The following is a 10655-nucleotide window of genomic DNA, read 5'->3' as shown; positions in this document are numbered from 1 at the left end:
ATTATATACTTAAGAAGCTATTTAAAATTTAAACATTTTTTGTTTATAGCTAAACACTATAGCCTCATTTTAGGATATTTATCTGTAAAACAAGTTTTTTCTATAATCAATATTAAACTTTGAATAAAAATAAAATGAGAAATATACCTTTGTCTTTCTACCTACACCTACAAAAATATCGACATATATTTCTACAAAATCCTTCATAACATGTGAATGTTACCCGCAAAACCTATGCAAACCCCAAAACTTGTCTTGTGGAGAGTCATGAACCCAAAACACGCATCTAATACCTTATCATCTAAAGACATGTTGGTGTACTGAAGATTACACTTTTTCTCAACGAGCCATTTCATGGATACCTTTGCGTTATGATGTTAATATAGTCTTATGTATGCCTTCATATTACCTATCGTAGATGTTTCTTGCTCTCCATGAACGCAACATGTTCTTTATGTCCATAATCCAACTTAAGACAAATATAATCCATTTCAAGTTTTATTACAACAATTACATACATTAGTCTATACATTATTCACAAGCATTTCATTAAAATATATAACTTACGTAAAAGATAATAGGTATCCACATGAATAAAGTAAAGAGTTGGAAAAAATTCTTTTACCTCATATTTAAATGGATTGTGAATGAGTTGTATAACTATATAAAGTTTGTTGTTATATAATGGTCTTAGGCAACTGATTTTTAGATATGAGTTATTCTTCTCAAAATATTCAACTAATTAACAAACTAAAAACATTAGCCAACTTTTCATGTTGGGTCTTAATCAATTGTTCTTGTCAGTCATCTTACAATAACACAACCAATGTAGCAAACTATTATTTGTTAACGAAACATTTTCAAAAAAAAAAGCTTAAACTATTACATCTACATATATAACTTGTCCATATAACTAGGGGTTTTCAAAACCGGATATCCGAAAATTCGGATAGTGTATATTTGGTATCCGATTCTGTATCCGAAATTTCGGATATCTGAAATCTCGGATACGGATTCAGATACTACAATCGGATATCCGAAATTCTTACTTTTGGTCACTATCAAATATCAATCCAATTAATTAAACAACCACTATTAAGTTTTATTAGAACAGATTACTAGTTTGAGACACATTAAACTATCAACCAATGATAAGTTGATTGCCTACTTGATTAAACTTAAATCAAACAAATTCAAAACCATCGATTATTAATTTAAGACACATAAAAACATGGAATCATCAAGTATTAACAAAAAACATTAACGATGAAACTCCATTCTTAAAAAGCTCAATGACTTATAAATTAAATTGTTGTATATTAGAATACAGTAACATGTTGTTAGTCATTAGAATATCATCGCATGGTTTAAACAAAAGAAATATCTATCAGTTTTAACAATTTGTCATGGCATCACCGAATAATAGCATAAAAACATTAATCCTAACATTAAATCTTCCTAATTTATATTTTCAAATAATAGCATAAAATAATTAAAAAAAATATAGAAAAGTGTATATTTTCGGATATCGGATATCCGAAATATCTGAAATTTTATAAAACTAACATCTGTATCCGAATCCGAAAAAGCGGATACCCGAATTTTCGGATATCTGAAATTCCGGATATACGGAACTTCGGATAATTTCAGATTTTTTGGATCGGATTTTCGGATACGGATATTTTTGAACACCCCTAAATATAACCAATGGTCATAAAATAGTTCAAACTTCAATATAACTAAAAAACAAGCCTCTTTACACTGAAGAGTCTAATATGATGTAACACAATAGTCATCCTAGCTCCATAATAGGCTCGTATCAATTATGTATTGTTGTTACCTTATTCAAGATATCATATTTACTTTATGACTTTTTTTTTTTCTTTCTGAATATATAACACCTTTAGTTGTTTTTCTAATAAGATATCACATTTCTATTAAGAAAATGAAATAAAAGGAACTACTAAATGACGATATACATATCCCTTTCGTAAATATAAACCTGGAGAAAATGAAAACAAAGCACATGAGGTTTAATCCATCGTTTTGCGATGTCTGCTTTTTACATAGAACGAGATAATATATAATAAAATATGAAAATTTTGTACTACATTTACGTACATCAAAGTGAGACTGAGATTGAAATCAATCAATCTACTTTAATAAACAATTTTTTCTTGTCACATGTTACATTCTCATTCAATTTACAAAATGTTATTTTTTGATTATTTTAAATTAATTTTTTTCACATGTCATTTTATGTGTTTTTTATTTTATTAAATTCCATATAATATTTTAATGTAATAATTACAATAAATATAGTAATAAATAAATACCAATTTCATTAATGGATTTACCTTTTAATTTCAAATTTCCCAAATTCAAGCTTATTAATTTCTTTTATTTATTTATTTAAATTTAAAATATAAATAAAAAATTTCAATTTTAATAATTTATTATTTTTATTATTTTCTTATAAATTTAAAGTTTTCAAATATTATGACTTTTATATCTAACTTTTTTAAAAAAATTAACCTATATAATATATGAATCTCACGACTAATAAGACCAACATTAATAGATACAGATGGAACAAAGAATATATCTTTGCAAAAATGTGAACTCACCTCTCATTCTCATGAGTATCTCGACAAACACAACTTTAAAAACTACAAGGAGGTTCATTAACTATCTCAAAACAACAAGGGCATAAAACCAAAACTTTTGCTTTTATAATCGTGTTATTATTTTTATTATTATTGATTATTGATGATGGTCTTTTAGTAATTGAGTTGTCGCTCTATACGACTATCAAGGGACAACCCGCATCACTTTTCTTTATTTCATCGTAAATAGACGAACAAAACGTAAACATCATACTCCATTCACCTGCTGTCCATTTTCTCTTTCCCCTTCCGTTTTCGTCCCTTTCAATTCATCCAAAAAATCTTTCGAGTTGAAAACAACACTGTGATACATAATAATATATATTAGTATATTATTAATTATTATGTTTACATATTAAGCATGCGTTTATGCAGTTTCTCCACTTAAAATCTCCAGAATGTTCTTTTAAGATATGATTCAAGTCTGAAGCAATCTTCTGCTACGCTCTCTCTCTGATCTGGGTTTTTCTTAAGTTGGGTTTTTAACTTCAATTTTACCCCAAAGAGTAAGCTTTTTCTTGAACCCTTCTGTATTTTTCATCAAAAATTCAATCCTTTGTTGAATTTTGTTTGAATATGTCTTTTAAGAGTCATATATTAAGAAACCCCTTGAATTTCTTATATAGATTTCCCTTGAATATATATTATTTTCAAGTGAAATTAAACCTTTTTGTTGAATCTTTATCGTCACCCAGTTAAAAAAAAAAGTTAGGGATTTTGTTGATATTTATCATCATTGTTGCTATTGTCGGCGCTATTTCTCAGATTTTTAAACATTTTCTTTATCGATTTACATCATACAAGCTTGTAAGAACTAGAAAAGAAAGGGAATGATGAACAAAGTTTCTTCAAGATTTACGTTTTCCCTTTTCATATGAACCCTTTTTCTTGAAACCTTTAATTTTTATCTACTTATGTTCTTCATAGATCTCGATTATGAGTAAATACGTATCAAGATAGTTTAAACAGCAATTTTATCATATTCCCATGTGAACAAACTCATCAAGAACTACAGATTTCCTTCAGATACCCAGAAATTGTTTCAATATATCAACAATTTTAACCAAGAACTTCTTGATCTATGCTAATTTTAAACAGGTAAATGGCTACGCTAGCAGATATCGGACTTTCGGCAGCCATTAATATCATTACCGCTTTTATTTTCCTGATAGCTTTTGCTATCCTTCGTCTTCAACCTTTCAACGATCGAGTATACTTTCCAAAATGGTATCTCAAGGGTTTAAGATCAAGCCCTGCAACTTCTGGTGCTTTTGTAAGCAAGTTTATCAATTTGGATTATCGATCGTATATGAAATTCCTTAATTGGATGCCGGATGCCCTAAAAATGCCTGAGCCTGAGCTAATTGATCATGCTGGTTTGGATTCTGCTGTCTATTTGAGGATTTACTTGCTCGGGTATAAATAATTTCACTACATATTAGTCTTGATTAAGCATTTTTTAACTATTTTTTGTTGTCAGGATAAACGATTTTTAAAATATATCGGAAAAGATGACAGCGTACTATATAAAAGTGGACAAATTTGTAAAAAGTTTGTCCTAAATTCTGTCCCCCATTAAAACTTTACAATTTGGTTATTTGAGTTGATTGATTGCTTCTTTTTCGACCCATTGGAGTAAAAAAAACAACTCAAACCCACCCGTTTTTAGATAATTGGATCGAATTTTTTTGCTTTTTTTGATATATGACTTGTATGTAATATGTAATGTATACAGGTTAAAGATATTTATTCCCATACTTGTACTTACATGGGCAATTTTGGTGCCTGTTAATTGGACAAATGACACACTCGATAAGCTAAAAGGGGAAGCAACTTATAGTGAGATCGATAAGCTTTCTATATCAAACATTCCACAAGGCTCTCACAGGCAAGAAAATGATCCCCCTATTTCCTTCTTGTTTTTCAAATTAGGGTTTATAGTATGCCAATTTCAATTTCATTTGATGATTGCAGATTTTGGACTCATGTGATAATGGCATATGCTGTTACATTTTGGACATGCTTTGCGTTAAAGAAAGAGTATGAGACAGTTGCAAATATGCGGTTGCATTTTCTTCAATCAGAAAAACGTCGTCCTGATCAATTTACAGTAAGTTGAAAAGGGCAAAATGGGAAAAATGCACAAAAATATATATATATTTTTTTGTTAGCTATAATTTATAATTTTTTTTTCTCAGGTTCTTGTGAAAAACGTGCCACCAGATGCTGATGAATCCGTGAGTGAGGCTGTGGAGCATTTCTTTCTAGTCAATCATCCTGATAACTATCTTACGCATCAGGTTCCACTTTCTTCTCATCTTAAAAATATTAATTTAATATATTTGTAATAATGAGAAAAATAGAGGAATATTGTGGACAATAATCGATGCTAACAATATCTGTTGATGGTTTGTTATTGTATTAGCACATTGAAATAATTTTTGGAATGACACTTTTCCAAAGAAAATGTTGCATTTATTTTGTGATGCAAAAGAAAGATGTTCTTTTGGGGTAGTTTATAAATCAGTTTTTATATAAAAACTGATTTAAAATACAACTTATTTGCTAAAAAATAATTTGCAGGTTGTGTTAAATGCAAACAAGCTTGCAAAATTGGTGGAAGAGAAGAAAAGTAAGCAAAACTGGCTTGACTATTATCAGAATAAGTTTGAAAGAAATCAAGCAAAACGACCCATAATGAAGGTATGATATATGTTATGTATGTATGTATGTATAAGTATGTATGTATGTATGTATGTATGTGTGTATGTATACAATATTTAACTTTGTTTTGTTGATTAACAGACTGGTTTTCTTGGACTTTGGGGAGAGAAAGTGGATGCTATACAACATCACATATCTGAAATTGAAAGGCTCTCAAATGAAGTAATGATATTTTTTTCCTAGAAACTATGATTACATTTTTGGTCCCTGAGAATTCCAGATTTCTGCAACTTTCGTCCCAAAAATTTTTCTCTTACAGTTTTGGCCCTTATTTGAGGTTCTTTTAACGTTTTTGGTCTCAAAGTATAATTGAGTTGGTTTTTGCATTTCCCGAAAAGTTTTCTCTTTCAATTTTAACGTTTTTGGTCCCTAAGCATAGCCGATTTTTGCAATTTTGGTCCCAAAGTAGTGATTTTACTCAAAACAAGGACCAAAAAAGTTACAACCACAAATAAGGACCATAATTACAAGAGAAAGAAAAAAACAGATGTAATCCATTACAAAAAAAAATGTAACTTACTCTTAATTTCATCAGAAACGTATTTGATAAATGTTTTGTAAAACTTACAGATAGCTGAAGAGAAAGAAGATGTTGTAAATAACCCTAAAGCAATCATGCCAGCAGCTTTTGTGTCGTTCAAAACCCGTTGGGGGGCTGCGGTTTGTGCCCAAACACAACAGGCCCGAAACCCGACCCTGTGGTTGACTGAGTGGGCCCCAGAACCGCGTGACGTGTATTGGAAAAACCTCGCGATTCCATACGTCTCATTGACTATCCGGAAGCTTCTAATGGCAGTCGCCTTCTTTTTCCTCACCTTCTTTTTCATCATTCCTATTGCTTTTGTGCAATCGCTTGCAAACATTGAAGGTATTGAGAAGGCTGCGCCTTTTTTAAAGCCACTTATTGAAGTGTAAGTTCCTTTCCTTATTGCAATAGGAAGAAGTGAAAGTACAATTCTTTAATAAACAAATCAACAAAACTAGGTGGCATTTATTGGACTTACTTTTTGACAAAATATCTTGTGAATGTCATACAGGAAGACAATCAAGTCGTTTATCCAAGGTTTTCTACCCGGGATTGCTTTGAAGATCTTCCTCATACTTTTACCTACAATTTTGATGATAATGTCAAAATTTGAAGGGTTTTTGAGTATATCACTTCTAGAAAGAAGATCTGCATCAAGATATTATCTTTTCAACTTTGTGAACGTGTTTCTTGGGAGTGTGATTGCAGGGACTGTATTAGAACAACTGAATACGTTTCTAGATCAGTCTGTGAATAAGTACGTCTCATAATCAACAAAATTGATGCTATATTACAAGTGATTATTATCTGATTTTGGTTATATGTTTATATCTTATAGGATCCCTGAGACAATCGGAGTAGCGATCCCAATGAAAGCAACTTTTTTTATAACATATATAATGGTCGATGGTTGGAGTGGAACTGCAGGAGAGATTTTGAGGTTAAAACCGTTGATAATTTATCATTTGAAGAACTTTTTCTTGGTTAAAACTGAAAAAGATCGAGAAGAAGCCATGGATCCTGGAAGCATTGGTTTCAACACTGGGGAACCTCAGATTCAATTATATTTTCTAATCGGTCTTATTTATGCTGTTGTCACTCCGCTTCTGACTCCTTTCATCCTCGTTTTCTTTGCCCTAGCGTATGTTGTTTATCGTCATCAGGTATTTTTTTTTTTTTCTTCGTGATTTTGATTGAATTACAATTTTTATTGCGATTGAAAGATTACTAATGATAATAATCAAGTAATGTAATACAGATTATAAATGTTTACAACCAAGAATACGAAAGCAGCGCAGCCTTTTGGCCGGATGTCCATGGAAGGGTAGTTTCGGCATTGGTAATTTCACAGTTGCTTTTGATGGGATTATTGAGCACAAAAGAAGCGGCTTCATCAACTCCATTCCTTCTTGCACTTCCGATTCTCACAATTGGATTCCATATGTATTGTAAAGGTCGCTTTGAACCTGCGTTTGTCAGATACCCCTTACAGGTAATTTATACTTTTCGTAAAAAGACCCTTTTACCCTTTTTTGGCCAAAAATTGCACTTTTTTGTCCTCAAAAAGTTGGAAAAAGGATTTGCTCTTGATCGTTGTATCTATGCAAATGGCGTGAATATAACATGTATTTTTTGGGGTATGTGTTTTCAGGAAGCCATGATGAAAGACACTCTTGAAAGAGCAAGAGAACCCAACTTGAACCTAAAAGGGTACCTTCAGAATGCATACGTCCCTCCCATTTTCAAAGAAGCTGATTCCGATTCCGATTCCAATTCCGATTCCGATGATGAAACGAATGATCAGAAATGGCAGAAGGACAACGTGTTGGTACCCACCAAAAGACAGTCTAGGAAAAACACACCCGTGCCTAGCAAAAGGAGTGCAGGCTCATCACCAAACCTACCTGAGATTCGGGAGAAGGATAAGCCATAAGTTTTTTATTTGGAGGGGTAGGTTGTTTTCAAGGGTAATATTGTAAATTTTACTTGAGAGCAGATATTATTTATGTGCTACTTGTGTATAGTAAGAGAGATTTTTTTTCAAGAAATGCAAACCCATGGATGGATGGATGGTAGAGCTTTTGCATTGGAGTAAGGAGGTGGTACAGAATGGTTGTAAATTGACTAATATAACCTTTTGTTCAAGTTTTTAATTTAAGAAAAAAAAAACGTTTTACCAAACATTTTTTTTCGTTCGTAAAATACACGGTAAAATTACGTAAAGAAGTCATGAGTTGAAGGGTAATATTGTAAATTTACTTGAAAGCAAATATGGTACGTTACGTTTCTTGTGTAGTAAGTGATATTTTCATAAATGTGATATGTCCTGTGTAGCAAGGCAAAACATTAAATATTGACACTAGACAATAAATGATATAATTTCTAACATTGGCTAATGGCTTCACAAGATTAGTGTTGAAGGTACCCATCATCTTTGAGCATCCAAAGGGATTAATGAACTAAGTAAAAGCTAAAAATGATTACTAAACAAACTTTAAAATAAAATAAACTATTATATGGAAATCTTTAAATTTGTCATTTCAAAAAGTTTTTGACTTGGTTTGATAATGACCATCTTTATATCTGCGACTTTAGTGTCATAAGACATGAAGCCTTTTAGTACAATCAAGATCGACTATTATTACAAGCCGGATTTATCTTTACCTATAATACAAGTTTGAAGGTGCGAAGTACATGTTCGGAAAGCTAAAGTGAACTTAGGAACACAAGGTTTGGAGAGCAATGTCATTGGCATAGTTCAAGGATAATGTGTCCGAGCCTCATAGCCCCCGGTGATGGTAAATTCGTATGCAATGGATTTATCTGTTCATTTGCAATGAATTTATCTGTTCGTTACTTTCTCGACAAAACCTAATAATTGTGTGTCAGATTTGGGTTTAAGAATATCAATATAAACTTGGATAATTCGTGAATCGTGATTGCAATCACTTTCTAAAATCTGTGATTTCAACCGTTTTGTCTAGGATATCACGAAACCTGACAATTTAGAAGTCAGACCGCTTCAAAATATGAAACATAGAAAATACCTTTATATTTTGCGTTTTTGAGAGTCCAAACAAATTCTAATGATAAATTTTCTAGAAAATCCAACTATTTTCTAGAACATTTACTATGTTCTTATATAGGGGAAAAAGTGGTTAAAAAGTTATTACATCTATTTGGCGCCAACAGTAGCGTTTATAAGAAATAACTGTTTCTTACACCACAATGATGTCACAACCTGTGTTTGGCGGGAAAATGCATGTCCAGACTCTTTTTTGATATATAAAAACTTCAATTCTTAAAACATATTAGAACATTCACTATGTTCTTATAGGTTTTACATCACAATGATGTTACAACCCCACAAGGGTGTTGCCCATTGACCATGTCCGCTAATTGGTTAGCGGAAGCACCGCCAGGCGCTCTGTACCTTGAACCCTGCAAGCGGCGCTGCCCATTGGAACTCTGTATCTAGGGGCGCTGCATTCGGACCCCCCGTATTCTTGAGCTCACATTTATAACTCTGAGTGTGCACCCCGCACCTGTAACTTCGGTGAATAAATAGAAGTCGACCTATTTCAAAATTAATAATAACTATACTAAAATATATTAATAACATTTAAATCATTAACATTTTGTATGTTCCTAGTAAACACAATTTCTTCCCACCAAATATCTAGAAATAACTACCATTTGTTGTATATATTTATGATTTTCGGTTATTGTAGATTTACTCTTTCTTATAACCTTACTTTACAAAAATATTGTTTCAGAGAACATATAACAAAAGAAAGGTACTTAGTATTTTGATCTTGGATTTTGACTGAAATCTAGATTGTGTTACCAGACAATAGGGTTAAAATTACAAATTTTAAAAAATATTTTGATACACAATCATTAAGGGTGTGTTTGGTTGTGGAAAATTTTCCAGTTTTCTAGAAAATTTTTCCAAGAAAAATGGAAATTTTGAAAACGCGTTTGGTTCGTTCACTTTTCCAAAGTTTTCTAAGAAAATGAAAATTTTCACTTTTCCAAATTGTATGTAAGTTAGAAAAGCGAGTTCTACAGTTTTCCAAAGTTTTCCAAATTTCTAAGGCGGAAAATGAAAACTCCACCGCTTCCAGCCAAACACGTTTTCTAAGATTTTCATTACAAACTAAAAATGAAAAGGGTAAATTACACCGATCGTCCCTTGTGCATATGTCAGAAAGCGTGTTTAGTCCCTATTTTCAAAATTTAACTCGGACCGTCCCTCGTTTTCTTAGAACTTGCACACTTCGTCCCTGAAAGACAATTTTGTTGCAAACTTAGTCCATACCAAATTTGAAATGACCAAAATACCCTTGTATTTTTATTTTAAATTAATTTAATGCTTTTATTATGATTTTCAATTAAAAACTAAATAATAAAAGGACCCACCCCTTTATCCGCCCCAACTCATCCACAATCAGAGAGATACAAACACACATACAAAATCGATGATCAGAGGGAAAACGGAGACCTTCAACTCATTGTCCAATCACCGATGACCATCCTCTGACGAAACTTCCCCACCCCTTTCATTGTGTTACTGATCGAGAAAACCAAAAACACACTAGTTGTAGATCGATGGTTGTGGTTTAGGATGGGTTTTCTGGGAGGAGATAGGTGGTGTGTTATGAAAATTAGAAAAGAAAGCAGGAGAAGGATATCGATAGTGGGTTCACGACGATCAGAAATAACAAGCTTCCCCTCCG

General features: G+C 31.9%; 1 protein-coding gene across 1 annotated transcript; it reads left to right on the top strand.

The window, feature by feature from the left end:
• The first annotated feature begins 2844 nt into the window (after window positions 1–2844).
• Window positions 2845–8011, top strand: LOC111907872 (calcium permeable stress-gated cation channel 1). Its single transcript, XM_023903685.3, has 12 exons — window positions 2845–3172; window positions 3765–4082; window positions 4402–4554; window positions 4641–4776; window positions 4865–4966; window positions 5250–5369; window positions 5472–5552; window positions 5961–6301; window positions 6428–6673; window positions 6755–7079; window positions 7175–7408; window positions 7568–8011. Exons 2-12 carry the CDS (start codon window positions 3769–3771, stop codon window positions 7847–7849), a joined length of 2334 nt encoding a protein of 777 aa, XP_023759453.1. The 5' UTR covers window positions 2845–3172; window positions 3765–3768; the 3' UTR covers window positions 7850–8011.
• The last annotated feature ends 2644 nt before the right edge of the window (window positions 8012–10655 follow it).

The sequence above is a fragment of the Lactuca sativa genome, chromosome 4 (genome assembly GCF_002870075.4).
Source record: "Lactuca sativa cultivar Salinas chromosome 4, Lsat_Salinas_v11, whole genome shotgun sequence".
NCBI classification, from domain to species: Eukaryota; Viridiplantae; Streptophyta; class Magnoliopsida; order Asterales; family Asteraceae; genus Lactuca; species Lactuca sativa.
The sequence above is the reverse complement of the archived record's forward strand: the minus strand, read 5'-3'. Positions and strand labels throughout refer to the sequence as shown.

Excerpts from the sequence above, each read along its gene's own strand:
- LOC111907872 (XM_023903685.3), top strand. The coding sequence starts at position 3,769 with ATGGCTACGCTAGCAGATATCGGACTTTCGGCAGCCATTAATATCATT. Across the intron at positions 6,302-6,427 it reads TTAAAGCCACTTATTGAAGT|GAAGACAATCAAGTCGTTTA; the intron begins GTAAGTTCCTTT and ends AATGTCATACAG. Across the intron at positions 7,409-7,567 it reads TTGTCAGATACCCCTTACAG|GAAGCCATGATGAAAGACAC; the intron begins GTAATTTATACT and ends ATGTGTTTTCAG.